The sequence below is a fragment of the Gymnoscopelus braueri genome (genome assembly GCF_963280865.1).
Source record: "Gymnoscopelus braueri genome assembly, chromosome: 10".
Taxonomy (NCBI): Eukaryota; Metazoa; Chordata; class Actinopteri; order Myctophiformes; family Myctophidae; genus Gymnoscopelus; species Gymnoscopelus braueri.
Window position 1 is genome coordinate 56,299,212 of NC_137611.1, and position 25,787 is coordinate 56,324,998.

Below are 25,787 nucleotides of genomic sequence, written 5' to 3' on the forward strand. Positions count from 1 at the left end.
CTACGAGATGGCACCAGTCGGCCCTTCTCCCTGGCTCTCCCTTTCACACAGGCCAGGGGCCAGGGAGCCCAGTCCCTCACAACACAGTGCCGGGTGCACACTCGCCCGCTCTACCCGCCCCGGGAGCCACCGTCCCTGGGTAGGAGGTGGTCCATGGACCCCCGATGGGGACCAGGGACCGGGGACGGCGCCGCCTTGTGGACGCCGGCGGTATTGCGCCCCAAGACAACAGCCTTTTACAGGCTTGTGGATCTGCTCTTTTTCCAGCCGTTTTGAGCCCAGATTCCGGCTGTCGGACCCGCGGGGCGTCGGAACAGCGCCACGCACCCAGACAGACAGACAGACAGACAGACAGACAGACAGACAGACAGACAGACATGCAGACAGGCAGGCAGGCAGGCAGGTAGGCAGGTAGGCAGGCAGGCAGGCAGACAGACAGACAGACAGACAGACAGACAGACAGACAGACAGACAGACAGACAGACAGACAGACAGTTTGTTGTCACATGATCTAGAAGCTTCTATCACTTAAACCACTCTCTGGAATAAAAGGCTGACTAACACTGCCACCTACTGGACTGATGAGCACATATCATCACATCCTCCTTCCTTTAACTTCAATTAAAAAAGGTAAATAATAATCCTAGATAAGTGTAATTACTACCTGCCTGCCTGCCTGCCTGCCTGCCTGCCTGCCTGCCTGCGTCCATCCATATGACACCTAGTGACATTCGTAGCATGCTTGTGTGTAGACTCCATCCAGGGCCCTTTCCTGTCGTGCTGTGAGGGTCCATGTCTCAGCCTCATACAGCAGTACTGACTCCACTGTGAGGATCCATGTCTCAGCTCCATACAGCAGCACTGACTCCACTGTATGTGTGTGTGTGTGTGTGTGTGTGTGTGTGTGTGTGTGTGTGTGTGTGTGTGTGTGTGTGTGTGTGTGTGTGTGTGTGTGTGTGTGTGTGTGTGTGTGTGTGTGTGTGGTGTATTTTGCACAAGCGTGACAAAATAGTTGAAAGGAAGTAGAAAGGTCCAGACCAGTAATGTTCCCCAAGTCGATTTATTCGCCAAAAACAGAGTACAGAGCACAGGAGTCAACCTTGCTGCTACATAGTGTGGCCGGAACAGAACAGAGAGCAAGAAGAAGGGACGGTTTCTTTGTCCTCACAGTATTTATATGCAGACTTCACATGTGTGACTATGTACTTGCATACATTGTCTTTGTGTGTGTTGGATGTGCACGGAGCTAGGTGTGTATGTGTCCATTGTGCAGAAGAACAACACCCCAAGATCCTAGAGGTCAGCTAAGGTCAGATGCCCTCTAGGAAGCATCCTTTGTACTGGACATCTAGTGTTAGGGCAACCACTCTGAAATGTGCGCTGCAGACCACTCAGTATCCAAACTTATAAGTCCTTGTCTCTGTGGATGTTCAAATTGGGCTCTTTAAGTCCATAAATGTGTATCATGATACCACATGTGTGTGTGTGAGGATAGGATAATTCCTTTAACAGGTCTGTTCATGAAAGTCCTTACGGTCTTGTTTCCAATGAGGGCCTGTGAGCAATTAGAGTCTTGCTCAGGGACAAATTTCATTTCATCGACACATTTGCTGGCCTGGCCTGGAATCGTACCTGGGGCAACCAGGGCCTCTGGCTCCCTAGGCGGGCTCACTAAGCACTCAGCTATGACCGCCCCTGTGTGTGTGTGTTTGTCCATGTGTCTCTTTATCTAGTCTTATCATGTCCTTCCTTCCTTCCTTCCTTCCTTCCTTCCTACCTACCTACCTACCTACCTACCTACCTACCTACCTACCTACCTACCTACCTACCTACCTACCTACCTACCTACCTACCTACCTACCTACCTACCTACCTACCTACCTCTCTCTCTCTCTCTCTCTCTCTCTCTCTCTCTCTCTCTCTCTCTCTCTCTCTCTCTCTCTCTCTCTCTCTCTCTCTCTCTCTCTCTCTCTCTCTCTCTCTCTCTCTCTCTCTCTCTCTCTCTCTCTCTCTCTCCCCCTACCTCTCTCTCTCTCTGTCTGTCTGTCTGTCTGTCTGTCTGTCTGTCTGTCTGTCTGTCTGTCTATCAATCTGTGACAGTTACACACCTCCACCACCAGGTGGCAAAAGGCTTTAAGTGAACAGTGCCTAGGGATCATTTGATGCGCATGCGTGAAACACGTTCACCCGGAACCGGAAGTAAGAGCGTGCATTTTCCGTCGCGTTGCGAAACAACAAGGGTTGCGGTGAAAAACAAATCTCATAAAGGAGGTAAAATGTCTCATAAAGGAGGTAAAATGTCTCATAAAGGAGGTAAAATGTGTCAAACAGAGTCTGTACGGCTGTCGATAAATGAACACATGACATCGGTAGGAGAGGAGATATTGTGTGTTTTGGAGAAACAGCGTGGTGTTGATGTTTGTTGTGTGAAGCTTAATGTCAGAGTGTTTGTGTTGGAGCGCCTCAGTGCGGCTGCAGAGTTCATGTTTAATCTCTTCCAGAGAGAGATGGAGACATTAGAAACTCTGCTGGAAAGACGAAACAAACTGCTGGACATCCATCCTAACACTGCAGGTTGGTAAACACATGCACTTACAGCTGAGCATAAAGCTATAAGCTACACTCTGTGTGTGTGTGTGTGTGTGTGTGTGTGTGTGTGTGTGTGTGTGTGTGTGTGTGTGTGTGTGTGTGTGTGTGTGTGTGTGTGTGTGTGTGTGTGTGTGTGTGTGTGTGTTTGATGTAGTTTATTTAGTAAGACATGAGAATAGTACATAACAGTACATGGAAGTACAAATTCACAATACAAGGTCTGCTAAACTGGAACTCTCATATAAGCACTAAGCTTGTTTAAGATGAGAACCCCATGCACACAAATCATGATGTAAGAGGCAGACAGATATACACACTACTATACAGAATGTCATTCAATCAGCTTTCATGTTACTGGTATGAAGAGAGAAAAAAATAATAATATATATACAAAAGAGGAAAATGAAGGAGGGGGGGGGGGGTAGGGGGGGGTAGGTTAAGACTTAGACAGGGGCCATTTTCGAATTGCAGCCTCCTGAAGGTGTATCTTTAGGGCAGTTTTGAAAGTGAGTAGGGTTTTACACTCCTTTACTCCTTTTGGTAGGGCATTCCACATTTTTGATGAATAGCATGAGAACGAGTTCATTCCCTTAGTTGAGCCAAATCTGGGTTGAACATGATTTGTGGAGCTGCCTCTGGTGTTATGATCATGGACTTCATTAACATTTTGGAAGTATTTTGACAAATACAGGGGATCCCAATGTTGTGGTGTATCTTGAAGACCAGGCCCATAGCAAGTTGCTGTACTCTGTCCTCAACCCTAAGCCATCCAATCCTATCAAAATGAGCAGGGGTTAGATGGGTTTTGTGATTGAGGCCAAGAAGTAGCCTTACAAGTTTGTTTTGGGATGTTTGGAGCCTTGTTTTTAAGGCCTTGGAGGTGTTGTGATACCATGAAGTGCATGCATAATCATAATGACCTTGAATGAGGGCCCCTGCAAGAATCTTCAGAGTATTCTTACTGACTAGACGATCAATCCTCCACAAATAGCGTGTTGTTTGGTTGACATTTTTGATCACTTTTTCGGCGTTTTTGTTACCAGAGAGGTTTGCCTCCAAGATGGAGCCCAGGTAGGTAATTTCATCCTTTCTTTTGATGACATCATCACCCACTTTGATCGTGAAACTCTCTGCCTTGCTAAGGTTAGGACTGGACAAAGTGGACCTGTTAAAGAGGCATAGAAATAGTCAACAAAAAACTAAAATAAATAAAATATGAATTAAAGTAAAATAAATTGATTTTACTCAGACTTCTTATGGGATAGTTCACCCCCCCAAAAATATTCTCTTCTATCGATCAGTCACCCCCATGGAGACTTGAAATGTATATTTCAAGTCTCTATATATTTTTAGTCTCCATAGGGTGACTAATCGATAGGAAAAAAAAGTAATTTTGGGGGTGAACTATAACTCGGATGGGATAGGTCTGGTTATGCTAGATTAATTCCAAAATGGGCATGTTACATAAAAAAAACAAAAAAAACACTCATGCGATTCACAAGGTGCGAGAACAGCTGCCTGTGCCAATATTAAATCAAAAGATAATATGATGCCACTACCCCCAAGTGAGTATGGTTATTTTGATTTCTTATAAATACCACCTGCAGAAAACCATGACATTTCAGTCAACAATTATATCAATACTTTGGGCAAATTACAATTACTCAATAAAGTAACGACGAACAATAACAAACTCTCCCCAGAAATATTGTTTACAAAAACTCAGCTATCAAGCTTTCCAAAAAAAAAAGACATCCGTTGTTTGAACAAAATTTTCAAGAAGTTTGAAGGGACAGATTACATATGCAAGATTATATAAAAGTGGACCTGTTAAAGAGGCATATAAATGTTCAACAAAACACAAAATAATACATACATAAATAAAATAATTTAAGTAAAATAAATAGAATTTCCTCAGACTTCTTACCTCGAATGGGACAGGTCTGGTTATGCTAGATTATACCAAAATGGGCATGTAAAAAAAAAAAAAAACACTCATGTGCTTCACAACAAAAATATATGATGCCACAACCCCCAAGTGAGTATGGTTAATTAGATTACTTAGAACCACCACCTCCAGAAAACCAAGTAATTTAAGTCACCATGTGACAGTTTTGACTGTCATTTAAGCAATTTCTTGCACTTTAAAGGGCCCCTTTCCTTAAAGGGAGCATGTATGTTCCCTGAGCCCTATGATTCATCAACCTTAACCCCTAACCCAAACCCCAGGAGGGAACATAGGACTGACCCCTTCTTAAGCCAGTAGTTTTTTTTTTTAAGGTTGTGCACCTTTGAGGACAGCTTTAAGCAATCAAGCTCCAGCAGGACTTTCTGGAAGACTTTCAAAGTGTACTTGAGTTCCTTGGGATATGCCAACTTCACCACATATGCCAATCCAAGGAGCATGGAGCAAGCCCTTAGAAAGTTGCCCAGATCACTCACAACTTTGACGCCATCTACCACGATCCCAATGTCGTTTGGACCCTTGGATGTATGGCCTCTGATGCTGTAGATGGCCATCTTTTGAAGAGCAAGCTCTTGTGTCACTTTGTCTTCATCAGCATGCTGAAATTGTAAGAACATATCAGACAGTCAAAGAGGGGAAGGTCCTAATTGAACATCTCCCAAAATGCTGCTAACCCTTTGGACAAGAAATCATGGGGCTTTGATTGCCGTTTTATATAATGCATCTTTTTTTATAACGTGCAAAAGCATAATTTCATGCCATGTAAGTTAACCACTCAAACCCTATATACTTTGTTGACCAGGGTTCCTCAGGGGTCTATACTTCCTCCCCAACTTTTTTCCCCCTTACACAAAATCTTTTCTGCAAAAATAGTCAATCCACAACGCGTTGCAAGCTTGTAGATCTGCTACTTTTGACGAATGTTTGCCTATATGACCATGCCCAGAATAGGGATTGATTGTTTTGATTGATTGATTGAAATTTTTATTAGGCAAAAGAATGTAAAACAACACAGTTACATTTATAATGCTTTTGTCTAAAAGGTCCGGCCAAAAAAGTCCTTGCGGACTTGTTTCCGTTGGGGTCCTTGAATTAATTTCATAGACATATATAGTAGCAACCAAACAGTTCAAAAATCAACATGAAAATACAGATAATTTTTTTATTTGCCCATGTTTGTTTTATGGGTGAGTGGTACCAGATCGTTGTTTACGCTCCCTCTAGTTTCGTGGCTGTGGGTGTCACTAACTTTTTCGAGGTATTTATACAGATATGCAGGTATAGGGGGCATTTCGGGCAAATCTGCATTTACAATTTTGAAGACCAGACCCATTTTTAGTTGTTTAACCCTGTCTTCCACCCTGAGCCAGCCTAGGCTGGCAAAGTGAGTGGGAGAGAGGTGGGTCATGGGCCCCAGTCCGAGAAGTAGTCGGATCAGTTTGTTTTGGGAGGTTTGAAGCTTAGTCTTCAGTGACACTGAGGTGTTGGAGTACCAAGAGGAGCTAGCATAGTCAAAAAGGGGCTGAATCAGGGCCCCTGAGAGGGTCCTGAGGGCCTGAGGGTTGACAAAAGAGGAAACTCTACCCATAAATCTGGTTCTCTGGTTTACTCCTTTGACCACCTTTGTTGCCATGCTTTCACCTGTCAGGTATTTGTCAAGAATACATCCCAAATAGGTAATCTCTTCTTTGCTAGTGATGATTGTGTCATCGACTTTGACCTTGAAGTCATTTACCTTCATTTTACTGAGGGAATGTTTGGTCCCAAATAGGATGGATTCAGTTTTCCCAAGGTGTAGAGACAGTTTGTTATCGGTAAGCCAGGTACGGATTTTTGAGAGTTCAGAGCTGAGAGCTTCCTCAACTTGCAACTTGTCCTCACCCGAGATCAGGAGTGCCGAGTCATCAGCGAACAGGAACAGTTTGCAGTTACAGGCAGCATTCATGTCGTTAATGTATAGAAGGAACAGTAACGGCCCTAGAATGCTGCATTAAGGAACCCCGCAGCTCACCGGGAGGGATGAGGACATGGTTCCGTTGATGTCAACCACTTGTTCTCTACCCTCCAAGTAAGATCTCATCCAATTTAGTGATGTGCAATCAAAACCAATCGCCCTCAGCTTATCAAGTAGTATTGCGTGGTTTACAGTGTCAAACGCCTTTTGGAGGTCCAGCATGACCATGCCACAGTATTTGCCCGAGTCTACCTCACGTTTGATAATATAGTAGGCATGTGTCAGTGGAGTGGGATGTTCTGAAGCCCGATTGGAATTCAAACAACAGTTTACGCTCGCTTAGGTAGCTGTTGATTTGTTCTTGGATTGATCGCTCTATAACCTTTGAGATGGAACAAAGGATGGAAACAGGCCTATAGTTGCCAGGATCTAGTTTGCTTCCTTTTTTAAATAGAGGGATTACTCTTGCCAACTTGAATTCTTGTGGGACGTGACACTGACTGATGGATAAGTTTGTGATGTGGGCTACTATGGGAGCAATGGAGACCGCTGCGTCTCTGAGGAATCTGGTGGGGATGTTGTCAAGGCCGGTGGCCTTGTTTGGCTGTAGGGCGAGGAGTTTGTTTTGCACATCATCAGTCAATACAGGTTTGAAAAAGAAGGAATATTTTTTAGCCCCTAGTTTCTCATAGTGAGCTTGAATGTGTTCGGGGCCATACAGACCTGAATGCTGAGGGAGTTTGCTTACCAACTGGGTTGCAACTGTGGTGAAGAAACTGTTAAAACAGTCCGCTACCAATTGCTTGTCGGTAGTGAGCGAGCCACTTGAAATAATGCAAATGTTTGTAGATTTTGTCTGAATTTTTCCGTTGCAGCCTAATTGTTTTAGTGCCTCCCACAGTTTTTGTGGGTGGCTTTTGTTTGCCTCTATGTTCTCATTTAAGATTTTTTTTTTGGCATTTCTGATCAATTTAGTAACTACATTTCGTAGATTTCTGCACTTTTCAAGTAGCTGCTCACTTTTGTTTTTCCTGAACTCTGAGTAGCTTTTGTTCCTGAGTTTGATGGCATTCAAAATGTCACCCTTCATCCAAGGTTCTGTGCTAGCTTTGACCCTCACCACCTTTGTGGGTGCGATGTTATCAAGTACACACAAAAAAGCTTTTTTGAAACAGGACCAGGACTCCTCCACAGAGGTGCAATTTAGGACATGGGACCAGTCCATTTTTTCAAGAGCTGTTGTTAGAAGATCACTTGAGTAGTGTTTCATAGACCTGCAGCTGATTGTCCTGTGACAATAAGCTCCAGGTCCGTGAATCTTCCGAGTGCAGAAAATGATATTGTGATCACTTAAGCTACACTCAATCACCCCACTCTTGGAAATTCTGGATTGGTCCGTTGTCAACACTAGGTCTATGATTGATTGAGAAGCAATGCCTACCCTTGTAAAATGCTTTATCAGCTGGGTAAAGCTGTGCAGGTCACAGAACTTTCTGAGGGACTTAAAGGTAGCTGAGTCTTTCTTCAGAACACAGGTGTTAAAGTCACCAATTAGTACCGTCTCAGAGTTTCCTAAACCCGCCACATGATCCTCAATCAAGTCATAAAAAGCATTTTGATCTGGGGGTCTGTAGATGGCGCCAATTATCAGTGGTTTTGCATGTGGGTATACAATTTTGACCCAGACCGATTCAGTGGGGTTGTTATCCATATCTGGGATCACATCGTAAATAATGTCTGATCTCACATGGATGCAAACCCCACCCCCAGAGAGATTTCTGTCTTTTCTGATGACATTGTAGCCCTTTATTTCAAGTCTTTGATGGAATTATCCAAATTAGTTTCTGAGAATGAAATAATGTCTACCTTGCCACTTCCAAACATGGATCTCAGCTCAGACATTTTTTCAGAGTTTTTAAGACTGTTAACATTCAAGTGAACAATGTGAGTACCTCTAGTTGAAAAGAGGGCATCCATGTCTTCAGTTGAGTAGTAACCATTGTCCCTTACAGGCTCTGGGGGGTCGGTGGGGGGGGTCGGTGGGGGGGGTCGGAGGTGTGGGTGGGGGAGGGGGGGACTTTGTGATGTCCGCGGGGGGGTGTGGAGGTGATTTGAGGCCGCATATCCTTCCTTAGACCTGCCGTGGGGGAGGGGGTGTGGGGGTGGTGGATGTGGGGGAGGGGTGATGTGGGGAAACCCTTGTGTCGACCTCGGCCAAATTCCCCCAGGCAAAGGACTGTTTGGGAAAATGGGAAACTCTCTGTTTCCACGCCGATCCCACAGGGGAAAACCATGTAGATGTCCAGTGACCGCTTGGAAAACAGGGAAAGGAACTCTCCTCTCGGTGGGATACTATGCGGTTGTCCTGGTATCGACTGGTGGTGGTGGTGGAGGAGGAGGGGGGGTGGGGGTGGTGGAGGGGTGAAGCTGTTGTCCAGCGTCGACGCCAAGCGGTGGTGCCAGGAGATGGTAGAAACAGGGGAAAAAACACAGTTTTCTTGTGCTTCTCGCTAGTGTTCATGTGTTAAAAAGAATCACATCAGTTCAACAATTCAGTGACACCAGAGATGAACAGTCAAAATATTTAGTTAAGAGAAATAATACATAGGCCTACATAATTTGTTTTCCTGCCACCTGTGTATCGATGAATATCTTACTCTCACCATCACAGGCTGTTCAACTGTCAACCAGTCTCTATATGGCACTCATTCCTGAAGCTTGAATCATCCACAGCAACTGGATCAACATTGATCCTTAATGTTGCCACAAAAATGTCTCTCAGATGCTTTCAGGATAGCTTGGAGGAACTCTCAGCTGACAATTGTAGGGTTAAATTATAGATTTAAAATGATCAGCAGTAGTACAAAACCTTCACTTACACAAAGGACAACAATTACTTGTATGTGTTTATGACTGAACAGAACTTAAAAACTCCAGTTTTTCAAGAATTACAGGGATAAATCAATTGACTATGTTATGATTGGACCTTCCTAAGATATACCAGGTAGAAGAGATGACAGAGAGAAGTTACCTGCTATATATTTTAACATGCACTTCAACTTACATCATACTCTTTAAAAAGTTGTTCGGTTTCTTCTCCAAGATACACCATCAAGCAGCGAATGATGACCTCTCTGGTCGTATTGATGTCAGGATCGCTTGGAGACTAAAATGACAAAAATAAACAAACATTCAAGTTCCTAATGCAAAAATCATCCACCGATCTAAACTTGTAGTAAACACTGATGCAGTTGTTCAAGCTGCACATTTTAACATAACAGGCTTAATAACAAACCCCTACCAAAATCCTTCATGTGCTGTGTCTAATGAAATACTTCCCGTCATTACTGAGGTTTCTAGGACACCAGCTGTCACATCAGGAGGTCATTGGTCCCACCAAATAAAGTTATATGTATAGCACATGAGCTCACATAAAACCACTACACCTTGTTTACTGTATGGATTAAACAAACAAAACATGCATATGTTAACCAGTGAGCTTTAGATGTGCTGGTATAGGCACCTTTTGTTATGAAGAAGGAAGGCACTGGACCTGATGATGTACAGTATTGACATTGAAAAGTTGTCACGTAATTTGCCTGCACCCTATTATTTTTTAAAAGGCTCTAATTGTCAGAGTTTGCTCCAGTGCCTTCCTTCTTCTACACATACCTGTCCCACTCCTGAGATGCACCAGACCAGCCTGAATTTGGCTTGAGGTGCGGTGGAACCCCTTTGCACCTTTAGTTATCTTTGGACAGAGCCAGACTAGGCGTTTCCCTGTTTCCAGTTTATATGAAAAGCTACTGTATGATGCTGGTTGTAGATTCATCTTTAAAGTACATACAGTGGTATCAAACTGAAAAGCTAGCACTCAGAGATGAAGCAAAACACTTTACTCAAAATGTTGAGCTATTCTTTTAAGCAACAAGCACATACAGTTTATTTTTAAAGTAATACATTCCAGTAGTTTGACAATACCTTGAGTAGTATGGCCTGTAACTTCAACCCCATGGCTCCACCCTTGGTGTTGAAGAGTTTCATTAGACCAGGAGTGTAGTCGTCGAGCTTTGACATGAATGTTGATTCAAGGTGCACCATTGTTATCCTCTGAAACTCATCCTTGATCTGAAAGACACATAATGGAACCATCTTTAAAGCATCAAATATTTCAAGTGTAGACCTACCGTACATATTTCTCTTACATTTTTAAAAGCAAGAAGCCACCTAAACATACCATATACCATTTTATGACCTCCATTTATGATGATAGTTTAACTTCCACCTAAATGATCTGACTGTACAGTGTGTGTGTTCTCACATTTACTTAATGATTTTTTATAAAATGATTATTTTTATAACTGTATAATCATGTATTTTTCACAATCTAGGTGTAATATTTCTAATTAGAAGCACTTGTAACTCACATGAGGTGCTTCAAATAGAGCGGGCCATCTGGCTTTGAGGTCCTCCATGCTGGGTGACTGGTTGATGATTTCATTTCTTCTATGGGCGAATGTCTTTGTTATTTTTTCTTTTATCAATTTCTTATTGTCCCTTTTCCTTACTTCACTAAGCAACTGAATCCGTTCTTTTTCTAGACTTTCTTCATCCTCTCCTGCCGGGTATGGAGGGAGGAAGTTCACTTCTGCCTTCCGTGGCTTTTTTATACTCTTTGCAGGCTTCTGGTCCCCAGGGGCCTTCTGTTTCAGTGTATTACACATCACCTCAGGAACACTGTAGCCTCTGAGTTTGGTCCGATAATTTGACATCTTGGTGCGGAGGTATCCTTCCCACCCAAGGTAACCCCCGAAGGTAGTAGGCTCCTTGAGACATGGATGTTTCGTGATAAGTGCTATGGCAACTTCAATCCTCTGTTGTTTTGTTGGATTGGCTGCATATTCAAACATTGTTACAGCCAGCTTCTCAAGTATGTTTCCCTTGATCTTTGAGAAAGGCAGAGGTTTTCCAGTCTTTTTGAATTCCGCATTGCCTCTTTCAAGCCACATCTCTGTTTCATAGGAAAACTGGGGAATGGGGAATTTGTTTGGCCATAACTCACTTCGTTCACTGGCATTTTGGTTCGGCAGGCTGCTGGACTTCTGTGCATCAGTTGTTGCAGCAGATGACCCTGCATTTGAAGATATGCAGTCCTTATAGTCTAGAGGAAAAGGGATGCAACATAAATTGGGAGTGAAAAACTGGGAGTGAAACCCATTTTTTATTAATAACATAAGATATTTACATGAATTGACATACTTAACAACACTTTAGCCAAAGCATAGGACACACGGAGCAACTCAGGGAAATAAACATAATAGTCCTAAACCAAGCTTTGAGTTTTAAACACTAATCTGACAAACACAAAATAAAGTTACAATAAAATCCTACTTATTCTCTACTCTAATTTAATCTAACAAAATATGACTTAATACAAAAAGCTGGCTTCCGTGGCCCAGTGCTTGCACTTAAGGACTCAAAACACAGTAACTTAAATACAAAGAACACCAAGAGTGTCAGTGGGTGGACAACACTACTGCAAGTGCTGCCAGAGCCCACATATCTTAAATAGTCTTCTCCACCAGTAATCAGGTGATGGTCAGCACCTGGAAGTGAACACTCAACTCACACACAATCCCACACATACATAAAACCACACACACAACTCTACTGCATACTCACACTCGTAACAACTGGACTCTGTACACGATGCACTGGACTGTGTACACGATGCACTGGACTGTGTACACGATGCACTGGACTGTGTACACGATGCACTGGTCCCTGCATATGATGCACTGGACCCTGCATACGATGCACTGGACTCCGCATACGATGCAGAGTCACAGTCAGTTGACTGTTGACTTAACAAACTGTTAAAACTTTCATCAAGTAGAAACAAGTTCAGAACTACTGGGGCCTGGTACTCCAGCTTGATGGTGTCCAGGTGTTTAATCTGGTTACTTGACTAAAGACTAAAGTACCTATCAAACTCTGAGTCCAAGTACATAATCTTGAAATCAGAAGAAAGTTCAAAAGTGTCCATCACGACAGTCTGCAACTCCTCCACAGTGGGTGGAATTCCTGAGGGAAGAACCAACTTCTCAATCCTCTCTTGGTCAATGATTACTCTGAGTTTTGCCTCCATCTCTGCCAGCCTGAAAATAATGTAAATAGACAAAAGGATATAGATGAGACCAAACATACAGTAAATAGTACAATAAAGCCTGGATTGTGCCACAAGAATAGTTAAAAACATTTAAATAACTGAAACAGATTGTTAATGGTAATTAAAACATAACATTTAGCAATATTTATAAAGGAAATATAATTATGTATATTCATATTTGACCACTAAAATCCTATGTACTGTAGGCTGTTTTTCACCCATGTAAAAACAAACAAACACGTGTAAAAGTTCACATTTGTTTCAATTACCTAAAATTAACAACAGATGTAACGTTTGAGTATAACCAAGCGTTTCCCTCTCACACTGTATGCAGCCAAGGGGTACACATCACCAAGTTTCTGTTGCTCTAAAAGAGACATTTCCCCAGTGTTCTCCCGTTAAAAAATATGACTTTCTTTACAATAAAATGTACAGTTGTCCAAAATGGCAATCTAAATAATCTCAGCAAAGTCAGGTAGTCCACCAGTAGAGCCATAAGACAAGATCATTCCAACAGTGTACTTTGTTGCATAGTAGGTGACAGAGTTAGCTAAAGGTACAGTAGACATGAGTGATGATGTTTCTCTTAAAGCTTCATGTATGTCTGAATGCAGCACATCTAAAGGCATTACAGATGTTTTTGTGACACACACAATGCTTGTTTTCCAACAACTGTATGCACGTGGTATGTCATCATCATCTGGTGTCTTGTGTGCAAGGGTTGACAACACATTTTTTTTAATTCTTTGTGTACCTCACTTGCTTAAAAAAGCTGTTTTTAGCTCCAAAGGGCATTGTCCATACACCAACCAATGGCACATATTCGATCAATGCAGGGTAGTGTTCCAAATGGTGCTTGGTTAACAGTGACTGTTCAGGAGGGATTGCGGGGTAGGTTTGAGGGATTGCTTGAGGGCTGTTGACTTTGTCTTAGCCCTTATAAGGGAAGTTTGCGTCTTAATTCCCTGTGTAAGTAATCTACCGTACACGGTAACTAGAAGTGTGTTCAATGTTTATTCAATTGGCTATTTTATTCCAAAATGTTAATAAAATAAAATGGTAAATGATACATACCTCTTGATATGTCAGCTTAACCTGGAACCTGTCCTGCACCTGGAAAGATATTTAGATGAGCTTTAATTCAATGTAATCAATTAATATTATATACACATAACAGGTTACAAACATAGTGAAGTAACTAAAGTGACTTAAGCCTGATTTATGCTTCGCCGTACAGTGGTGTTCCACGCCAAAGAAAGCCGATCTACAAGCTAACACGTTGAATCCTCGACTCGTTGTGAGCTTTTAGATCTGCAAATTTCGGTGTGCAACACAGCCGTGCCACTAAATATAAAGCAGACTTAAGACCATATACAGAGACACAATTAAAAGCACGTGGACACAAAATACACTCATCTTACAGCAGCACATCTTTGTAAAGTGTGAAGCAGTATGATATTCATGCCTCTCTTCATTTCCTTTAAATTCAGGCATAAAAACAGGACAGTGGTGAAAAAGGTGACAGTATTGGGAAATGTTTGGGGGGAGCTTATGAGCCAAAGAACATTTTAGGGGGTGGGAACACCACAGTGTTAAGCTACCCAGTTACCCAGAATTATTCAGCTGTGCATTGATTCATAAGGGAAAATGTTGTTTCCCTGGCTGATCTACTTCCTTCACTGTATGTTTGTGTCAATCCATGTCACTAAAGCCAGACATAGTATGCTGGCATATTTCAATATTTATGTATGTTTAAGGACAAAGTGATGAACTTATCCTGTTTTGTGTGATGGCTCTCGACGCGGACAGTCGCATTCCTTCTTCGCCTCCTGCATTACACCCCACGCTCTATTCTTCGGCGGCGAAAACAACATCTTCGCCTAAAGAGGATAATCCCAGCCAGCAACTACCTGGTATTGTGCTACGCTGCTATATTGCAAGGATTAATCTTCATCGAATCCCACAATGTGCAGCTTCAACGGAGAGTGAGTGCAAACGGAGATATACCACAAGACGCGGCGACCTTACTTTTTAAAGTTTTCGACGGGCGTAAATCGGTACAAACACGGAGAAGAACCCCAAGCCAGCTTGACGGCCTAACAGTAAGATTGATCATTTGTTTGAGTCTATTGTTATCGGGAAATGTACACCCTAATCCCGGCCCACCGACCGTGAAGTGCACGGAGACTCGCTATGTTCACAACTTCAATGGCCAAATCAACATCCCAGCTGATTTCACACGCGACGGCAGCGTTCGACAAAGCCCGGTCCACAACATGCAGACAAATAACTTTGTTTGGCAACGGACCACCTCACCTGATAAGTACGAACCCCAGCAGAGTTCTGGAGAAACAAGAATGGATTATTTGTCCCGGTTAACGTCTGGGTTGGTTCCAAGACCCACGTTCTCAAACAGACCACCACCGCCAGAGGGAATCTGGCCGATGACGTCACAAGGGCTTCCCCACAAACATCGTCACGAGAGGATTTCCTCATGCGCCACATGGATTCGAGACAACCGCAGGGTTTCTCTCAGAGGGAAGCACAGGGATACGGTGATTTTTCCACAGTTTTTCCTATCTCCTGGCACCACCGCATGTCGTCGACGCGGGACAACAGCTTCACCCCTCCCCCACCCCCCCCTCCTCCTCCTCCACCACCACCACCAGTCGATATCAGGACAACAACAAAGTGTCCCACCGAGAGGAATGCTGGGAAACTGAGTTATTTTCCCTGTTTTTCCAACGGGCACTGGAGGTCAACTACAAGGTTTTCCTCTGTGGGATCGGCGTGGAAACAGAGATTATTTTCTCCCTGAGTTTCCCATTTTCCCAAAAAGTCCATCGCCTGGGGGAATTTGGCCGAGGTCGACACAAGGGTTTCTACACTTCACCCCTCCCCCACCTCCACCACCCCTCCCCCAAGGCAGGTCTAAGGAAGGACATACTGCCTCAAATCACCTCCACACCTCCCCCGTGGACATCACAAAGTCCCCCCCTCCCCCACCCACACCTCCTCCCCCTCCCACCGACATCCCAGAGGCTGAAAGGGACAATGGTTACTATTCAACTGAGGACATGGAAGCCATCTTTTCAACGAGAGGTACTCACATTGTTCACTTGAATGTTAACAGTCTTAAAAACTCAAACAAAATGTCTGAACTGAGATCCTTGTTTGGTAATGGCAAAGTAGACATTATTTCATTCTCAGAAACTAAGCTGGATAATTCCATCAAAGACTTTGAGATTGAAATAAAGGGCTACAATGTCATCGGAAAAGACAGAAATCTCTCTGGGGGTGGGGTTTGCATCTATGTGAGATCAGACATTATTTACGATGTGATCCCAGACATGGATAACAACCCCACTGAATCGGTCTGGGTTAAGATTTTATACCCACATGCAAAACCACTGATAATTGGCGCCATCTACAGACCCACAGATCAAAATGCTTTTTATGAATTGATTGAGGAACATGTGGCGAGTTTAGGAAACTCTGAGACGGTACTTATTGGGGACTTTAACACCTGTGTTCTTAAGAAAGACTCAGCCATCTTTAAGTCCCTCAGAAAGTTCTGTGACCTGCACAGCTTTACCCAGCTGATAAAGCATTTTACAAGGGTGGGCATTGCTTCTCAATCAATCATAGACCTAGTGTTGACGACGGACCAGTCCAGAATTTCAAAGAGTGGGGTGATTGAGTGCAGCTTAAGTGATCACAATATCATTTTCTGCACTCAGAAGATTCACAGACCTGGAGCTTATTGTCACAGGACGATTAGCTGCAGGTCTATGAAACACTACTCAAGTGATCTTCTAACAACAGCTCTTGAAAAAATGGACTGGTCCCATGTCCTAAATTGCACCTCTGTGGAGGAGTCCTGGTCCTGTTTCAAAAAAGCTTTTTTGTGTGTACTTGATAACATCGCACCCACAAAGGTGGTGAGGGTCAAAGCAAGCACAGAACCTTGGATGAAGGGTGACATTTTGAATGCCATCAAACTCAGGAACAAAAGCTACTCCGAGTTCAGGAAAAACAAAAGTGAGCAGCTACTTGAAAAATGCAGAAAACTATGCAATGTAGTTACTAATTTGATCAGAAATGCCAAAAAGAATTTCTTAAATGAGAACATAGAGGCAAACAAAAGCCACCCACAAAAACTGTGAGAGGCACTAAAACAATTAGGCTGCAACGGAAAAATTCAGACAAAATCAACAAACATTTGCATTATCTCAAGTGGCTCGCTCATTACCGACAAGCAATTGGTAGCGGACTGTTTTAACAGTTTCTTCACCACAGTTGCAACCCAGTTGGTAAACAAACTCCCCCAGCATTCAGGTCTGTATGGCCCAGACCACATTCAAGCTCACTATGAGAAACTAGGGGCTAAAAAAGATTCCTTCTCATTCAAACCTGTAATGATTGATGATGTGCAAAACAAGCTCCTCGCCCTACAGCCAAACAAGGCCACCGGCCTTGACAACATCCCCACCAGATTCCTCAGAGACGCAGCGGTCTCCATTGCTCCCATGGTAGCCCACGTTACAAACTTATCCATCAGTCAGTGTCACGTCCCACAAGAATTCAAGTTGGCAAGAGTAATCCCTCTATATAAAAAAGGAAGCAAACTAGATCCTGGCAACTATAGGCCTGTTTCCATCCTTTGTTCCATCTCAAAGGTTATAGAGCGATCAATCCAAGAACAAATCAACAGCTACCTCGGCGAGCATAAACTGTTGTTTGAATTCCAATCGGGCTTCAGAACATCCCACTCATGCCTACTGTATTTGACCGACTACATCAAACGTGAGGTAGACTCGGGCAAATACTGCGGCATGGTCATGCTGGACCTCCAAAAGGCGTTTGACACTGTAAACCACTCAATTCTACTTGATAAGCTGAGTGCGATTGGTTTTGATTGCACATCACTAAATTGGATGAGATCTTACTTGGAGGGAAGAGAGCAAGTGGTTGACATCAACGGAACCATGTCCTCATCCCTCCCAGTGAGCTGCGGGGTTCCTCAAGGCAGCATTCTAGGGCCGTTAGTGTTCCTACTATACATTAACGACATGAATGCTGCCTGTAACTGCAAACTGTTCCTGTTCGCTGATGACTCTGCACTCCTGATCTCGGTTGAGGACAAGATGCAAGTTGAGGAAGCTCTCAGCTCCGAACTTTCCAAAATCTGTACCTGGCTTACCGATAACAAACTGTCACTCCACCTTGGGAAAACTGAATCCATTCTCTTTGGGACCAAACATTCCCTCAGTAAAATGAAGGTAAATGACTTCAAGGTCAAAGTCGATGACTCAACCATCACTAGCAAAGAAGAGATTACCTATTTGGGATGTATTCTTGACAAATACCTGACAGGTGAAAGCATGGCAACAAAGGTGGTCAAAGGAGTAAACCAGAGAACCAGATATATGGGCAGAGTTTCCTCTTTTGTCAACCCTCAGGCCCTCAGGACCCTCTCAGGGGCCCTGATTCAGCCCCTTTTTGACTATGCTTGCTTCTCTTGGTACTCCAACACCTCAGTGTCACTGAAGACTAAGCTTCAAACCTCCCAAAACAAACTGATTCGACTACTTCTCGGACTGGGGCCCATGACCCACCTCTGTCCCACTCACTTTGCCAGCCTAGGCTGGCTCAGGGTGGAAGACAGGGTTAAACAACAAAAAATGGGACTGATATTCAAAATTGTAAATGCAGATTTGCCCGAAATGCCCCCTATACCCGCTTATCTGTCAAAATACCTCCAAAAAGTTAGTGACACCCACAGTCACGAAACTAGAGGGAGCGTAAACAACAATTTGGTACCACCCACCCATAAAACAAACATGGGCAAATTCTCCTTCTACACCACGGCCACCGAGGTATGGAATAGCCTAACCCCATCCCTCAAAAAATGCAGTTCGTTGGGCTCATTCAAAACAGCCCTAAAAACTCATCTTTCTGGAGGCCATAAGAGGAGGTAGTACCAGTTTCCCAGTAGACAGATGACCCCCCTCCCCCCTTTTTTTGTATATACTTTCATTTTATTTTTCATGATGCTTTTTTTGTACATAGTGGTATTTTTTTTTCTCAGTTTCTTATGTTGATTTGAACAGTTTGGTTGCTACTATATATGTCTATGAAATTAATTCAAGGACCCCAATGGAAACAAGTCCGCAAGGACTTTTTTGGTCGGACCTTTTAGACAAAAGTATTATAAATGTAACTGTTGTTTTACATTCTTTTGCCTAATAAAAATGTCAATCAATCAATCAATTCTCCCCTGCCATATAATTAGTAAGAATACAAATAAACTTGCATCTAATGTCTGATAGGATCAGTGTCAAATGACCACCTCAACAATACCATACTGCAAAAAAAGAATCTCCTGTTAAGTTTGCTGGTCATCCTATAGTAACTCCTAATTACTCACTTCTGTAAGAACAAGAATGTTTGTTCCCTATCCTCAGGTTGGTTTGTTAAGTTGAGGAGGGGTGGAATCACAGCTGAGTCCTATAAAATTAAGATTAGCCTAGATTAACAGGTATACCCATTTTAAAAAGGCATCAGCCTATTATGTTAACTGTTGTACATAAAGTCACATCGAATAGTGACATTGAGCAGACAGGCTGGAAAATGTTTGCTATGAATTTAGTTATAAAAGGCAACACAGCTTTAAGCACAAACAGTCATGTTTCACAGCTGAACTTGCAGTAACACAAAACAATGTTCAGCTGCTACAGCAACTTAGTTATAATTAATAAAAATATCTTACCTTGCTTTGCAAAAATGTCCCTTTCTGTTCAGTCCCACAGAAAGAAATGAACTGCTGCACACCAAACAGGTCAAAATGCTCAAGCTGCATGTGGTTCAACTGATTAGGTCACTGATTAAAATATAAGCCACCCCAATGAGTAAAATCTACCAATTTTCTGCATCTATGACTTTAGTGACAAATACAATTAAATTCTACTCAGTAGTTGAGAGCTGATTTTATCAAACTAAATTGTGTAAAATGCAATTAATAAATAATTAAAATGGTATGAAATCAGCTACTCCCATATGAGTAAAGCTTACATTGTTTTTGCATATTTTAAATTACTGAAACATACAATTAAATTCTACTAAGTAATTCACAGCTGATTTTATTCAAAGACAATTGAGTAAAATACAGTACATTAATAGTTCAGCTCAATTTAATTACAAACTGCACATGTCCTTTTTATTATGTGTAGTTTACTAATATTTATTTACTAAATATTAATCCAGCCCAGTCCCACTTTTTGCAGTGCATTGAACTTGCATGACTATCGATTTTGCACAGTCTATAGCTTAATATTTTGTATTGTAATTAGTATAGTATTATAACTAAGTAGGCCTCTATAGTTATTATTCATAAGTAGAGGCAACGTCGGGGTTAATAACCAAACACATTTCCAAACGCATGTAGGCCTATACTCCCACATTTCAACTGAGGCCTACTAAAGAATAAATTCAGATGATAGAATTAGGCTAATGCTGTAATTGTTTGGACACACTCTATAAAGTGCACTTTAATATTTAAGATCATCTCTCAATATAATACTCACCTTCATGAATGAGTTTGTTCCCTCTGTTTTACATTCAACCTTCATCTACAACCTTATTATGTGACTCATGTCACATCAAAGTCATTATTAACGTCCTTATTCATTTTGCATCAACTAACTTATTATTAAAGTCCTTATTCATCTCACATCACAGTCCTTATTGTACTTCCTTCATTCCAGACCAGTGTGTGGAGTCCAGCCTGCAGGTGAAGATGGTTTCTTCAGCAGCAGCCAGGACTGTTCCTCTTAATCAGGAACCTGCAAACAATGGAAACCAACTGGACATCGGTAAGTTTCATGCTTTGTCCTTTTTTCTGTTCGGTTGTGGGGCTATCATCTTATCAACATTCCATAAGTTACCATTTTCACACAAACATGCTGTATGGTTATCTAGATAAAAGGCCTGAATAGAATTAACTTACATGCTACGACGTACACGCTCAAAATGCAACTATAACAGCTTAAAATAGTCATCAAAATGAATAGTAACTGGGTTGGGTTGAATACATGAACATGGAGAGGGGTTTATAATAATTGTGTATACACAATACATGAATATGGGAGAAACGGAGAGGAGTGATAATTATTGCATATATAATAAACTCCTCCGAAAAAAGTTCGTTATCGTTGATTTGTCACCTTTACAACAAGGTAGAACTTGTGCGCTACCCACACGTTTAGCAGTGGTGCTCATTCCACGATTGCACGGTCCTTACAAGTTATACCTTGTTGTAAAGGTGACTAATCAACGATAACCCCATAAAATGCAATAACAATTGGTATCATTGAAGGGGAGAAATAATTGATGGAGTTGAAGAAATTGAATACATTTTCTTTCTTTTTGGGGGGGGGAGGGGTTATGACCTCAATTACACACAAAAAAATCTTGCCTTTGATGAGTTAATTTAATTAAGCTATATGAAGTGGAGGAACAAAGTAAAATCCCTGTCCATTCATTTCAAGGCTGCTCAACAGGAACACAGGGGGTGGGGGTGAGGAGATTTATTTATTTATTTTTCCACATGGGGCGCTCTAACGCAACTTTGGAATGATTCACAGAGCTTGAAAAAAGGAAAGGACGGATGTGGATCCGTGCCAAAAAACCTACCTCCCGTCCGCTCCCATTATAACTAGAGATGCACCGATTAATCGGCCGCGGATTAAAAAAGCCGGTTTTAGGCCAAACCAGCTGGATCGGTGCTCGGTCGGTCACTGTCATAAATTCCGATTTTATGCCGGTCAAATTGATACTGCATGCTGCGCAGCAACAGCTGATCAAATCGTGCGAGTCGACTCAGTGACAGCCTACAGATGGTGCTGATTACCTTTGAAATATAAGGATACATATATCGAATATATATATTATGGAATATATTATATATTCCATAATGCTGCGCGCAGTTATAGCCTAGTCAATGCCGTGACTGTCAGTCGGTCAATCACTGAGAGTTTAAAGGCAGTAAGTGCGTCACCAGGCTTCTCATACGGTCCATGCAGTTGAAGTTACTTTCACTTTCAGTGACAGACAACAGCATTGCAAAAGCTGCCTATAAACATCCCTTTTATTTTAGCCAGTTCTAAAGAAAGATCACCCCCCCTGTCTCTCTTTGCGTAAGTTGTTGAAAAGACAACTTAGGTAAGTTGTACCGTCCCTTAAGGTAGGGACCATGCCAGGAAGAGGCACCTTCCTGGGGTAGCGATGGGTTCAGCGAGGCCCAAAATCCTGGTTCTCAAAAAAAAAATTAAAATGTTTCTAAGTCCAGGGCTCCCTTGAGGAGGTGGGCCCCTGCCTTCCTGCCTCAAGGAATTTTCTTGCAGGTGCCTGGAAGGCCGACTGGTGCCATCTCATAGGTAGGGACCATGCCCAGGAAGAGGCACCTTCCTGGGGTAGCGATGGGTTCAGCGAGGCCCAAAATCCTGGTTCTCAAAACAAAAATCAAAAATGTTTTTAAGTCCAGGGCTCCCTTGAGCCCTGGACTTAAAAAGCGAGGCCCAAAATCATGGTTCTCAAAAAAAAAATCGGAAATGTTTTTAAGTGTCTGCATGGGCTCCAGAGGTCCCCGGGGACCCCCTGGAGGACCCCCAGCCGAAAATCTCAACTTTTTTCGGCTTGTCGATCTGCTCTTTTTCGGGCTAGAACGGGCGGTACCTCCCATTCCGTGGGTCGCCCGGCGCCGGCGGAGGGCTCGTTGGATCCGGGCCGGGGGTGCGCACGCGTCGGTTCCCCCCCCGGGTCCCTGGGTGGCTGCCTAGGCAAACTACGGCCGAAAAACCCGGGAAAAATGTGAAAATCGCACTGTGTTTGCAGGCCCCGTGAGGCCTGGGGCTCTGGCCTCTCCCCTGCGTGAAATTTCGCGTGGGGGGAAAGTGGCCACTGGTGCCACAGGATAGCTAGGGCCATGCCCAGGAAGAGGCGCCTTCCTGGGGGGGGCGGCGAGAGGCCCCAAATCCTGGAGGTTTCGGAAAAAGCCAGGATTTGAGTCCAGAGCTCCCGCGAAGCTCTCAGGGATAGCAAGGCCTCTCCAGGATAGCTATGGACCATGCCCGAAACCGGGGCATGGTCCCGGGGCAGTGGCGGCGCCGCGAGGGGCCCCCTTGTCCTGAATCTCCGCGTCGTACCTCCCTGTCACCTGCCCCTAGCCCAGGAGGCGTCTGGCTCGTGCCTGCCTCCCTCCTTTGAAAAAGTCTCCCGGGCGAGACGCCAACTCGCTCCAGAACGTACCTATGGAGCTTGGCTGTCGCGATGCCCAGCGCGAGGCTCCGTCTCGGGTGGCGGCGCGGGCCCCCTCTTCCTGGATCTCTTCGTCGTACCTCCCTGTCCCCTCCCCGCGGCCCAGGAGGCGTCTGGCTCGTCCCTGCCTTTGCACTCTGTAGCCAAAGCATCCCTGGATATTAGCAATACATTGCCAGCTTTGTTTTTGTGTATCAAGTGTTTTCCCCCCCTTTTCTCTCTCATTTTTTTTTATCCCACGATTTTGTAAACCTATTTTTTACACCCAGTGCCAATTGTCTATGTAATCCTGGGCACTACCTTCCCTCTGCCAACCTAGGGAGGCCAGGGCCGAGCTCATGCCTCCTTCAATGCATGAGAGCCAACTGACCTTCTTGTCACCTGACAGGGGAGAGTTTCCCTGGTTGGACGTAGCGCGTGGAAGGAACACGTTATTCCAACCAGTTCCCTTCCCCTCCATCAGGCGCCCCGGCTGGCCAGGGGGAGGCAGTATAGTGACCAGGATTACTGCATGTTTTTGTGAGGGTACCTACCCTAGGAGACACGGGGAGAACATGCAAACTCCACACAGAATGGCCCTTTCGCCAACCCCACCTAAGGGTATGGGCACTGATGACGGTGAGGAGAGAACGTGCCCCAGCGCCCACAGCGTCCCCTGCGGGAATCGAACCCAGGACCTTCTAGCTGTGAGGCGACAGCACTACCGACTGTGCCACCGTGCCCTTTCCCTTTCCCTTTTCTCTCTCATGTACATTATCTTACTGGCGCAGTGATATGCTTGTGGTTCAAGAAAGTACAAAATAAAAGTCTTTGAGTCGTTGTCATGGTTAATAATTTACCAATCATCTACCAACTATTGTAGGCTACCTATGTCTAAGCTAAAACATAAATATGTAGGTCGCCTACATACTTCGGTAATTTCTGGTTATTTGAAGAGGTTATTCAACTCTCCAGCTGTCTATCTGCGGCGACCCTACCCCCCACCCCCCGGCGGGGGGGTGGGGGGGGGCTGGGGGCCTATCACGTATTTGCCTGGCCTTACTCATAAAGAGATCCTGCGTCTGCCACTGCTGCAGGGTGGCTTTTTGTTCCAAATAAATTACTAGGCGCCATCTGAAAAGTCCTTAATGCTGTAAGCAGCTTCCAACAACAACTCAAAAAGACGATGTGATCATGATATCCATCCACACCACTGCGCATGGTTTAATTAATGTGCCTACAGACGTCCAAAAGTTTAATAAAGTCCACTGAGCAACAGAGAGTAGTGTAACATAAGTCCCAGAGGTTAAAACAAGCCAAAACAGTGACATAAGGTAATATTTTGCCTTTGATATCATTGAAAGGCAAGATACTAGACTAGACTAGAGCAGGGGTCTTCAACATTTTCAGGCCAAGGAAGGACCCCCTAGCTGAGAGAGAGATGAAGCAGGGACCCCCTCTATATTGTATAAACTTGATCTTCTCTTTTCCCCCCTATACACCTATATACCTCTTTGCCAAAAGCAGATCTACAAGCTCATGAGCTTGTAGATCTGCTATTTTTGGCTTAAGTCCTCCTCAAAATGGGATGCTAGTGGTTAATGTAAAAAAATATCGTATCACACAAAGATTTGGCGGCCCCCCTGTAGTAACGCTGAGGACCCCTAGGGGTCCCGGACCCCCTGTTGAAGACCCCATGACTAGTGACATAAGGTACATTTCTCACCTTGAAAACAATTAAATGCAGACATACATCCTATGTGTCTGAATGGGAAAACCTTATTTATTTATTTTTGCTTTTAGTCAAAATAAGAAAATAATTTTGCATTAACTCTTTGACTGCCCTCGACGCGATAACGCGTCAAGTGCTACTTTGTCCAGTTGGCGCGTTCGACGCGTTTTGGGGTTTCAGTGGTTTTACAATAGAGGGGACTTTTCCGCATCTTTTGGTGTCCTTGACTTGTCTGGATCACATAGGGTTAACCAGAAATCACATGACCAAACCAAAACAAATAAATAGCTCCAAGCAACACAGCTCAGGTCGTTGGGAGTAGGTACGAGTTGAGCAGAGATAGAGACGAGAGACAGAGAGAGAGAGCGATAGATAGATAGATAGACAGACAGACAGACAGACAGACAGACAGACAGAGAGATAGAGAGCGATCGTGATAGTGTTAGTGTTTTAGAGTTTGTAGGGAAGGGAGATTTAGTTATATTTAGTTTTAGTTTAGATTTATTGGCATTTATAGGGAAGGGATTTGACTGACAGAGAGAGAGAGGAGTGAGGGAAAGAGCAGATTTAGTTTATTGTTGTTTTAGAGTTGCTAGGGAAGGGAGATTTAGTTTTAGTTTATTGGCATTTATAGGGAAGGTAGTTGACAGAGAGAGAGGAGTAAGGGAAAGAGCAGATTTAGTTTATTGTATTTGTATTGTGTGTAAAAAAAAAAGAAAAGAAAAAAAAAACGTTAGTGTAATTGTATTGTATGTTTGTAGTGAGTTGAGAGAAGGGCGTTGAGAGTGAGGAGTGAGGTGAGTGAGTTTATTTAGTTTGTAGTTTATTTCAGTGTTAGTTTTATACAGGCTACAGCCATGCCAAGAAAGTGTAGGCTCAAACGGCCTCTCCCACGGCCTGCTCCGCCGAGTAGCATACCGAGTGCCGCAGGCTCTTTACGGCAGCAAACCCTGGAGGAGTCGATGCAGTATTGGGTCCAAAAAAAGGCCCTGCCGCAGACCGATTCCGAGCTTTCGGGTGAAGATGAACCTCGTGTCGAGGCTGGACCGGAGAGTGTCGGAACCGACACACCTCCACCACG

At 43.6% G+C, this 25,787-nt stretch overlaps 1 protein-coding gene across 1 annotated transcript in view; it reads left to right on the forward strand.

The window, feature by feature from the left end:
• Window positions 1-2,246: 2,246 nt before the first annotated feature.
• Window positions 2,247-25,787, forward strand: part of LOC308094149 (uncharacterized protein) — a 34,675-nt gene continuing 11,134 nt past the window's right edge. The window contains exons 1-2 of the mRNA XM_080440633.1: window positions 2,247-2,574; window positions 20,445-20,552. Coding sequence (XP_080296759.1) covers window positions 2,277-2,574; window positions 20,445-20,552 — 406 coding nt within the window. The 5' untranslated portion in view covers window positions 2,247-2,276. The remainder of the gene's footprint in view (window positions 2,575-20,444; window positions 20,553-25,787) is intronic.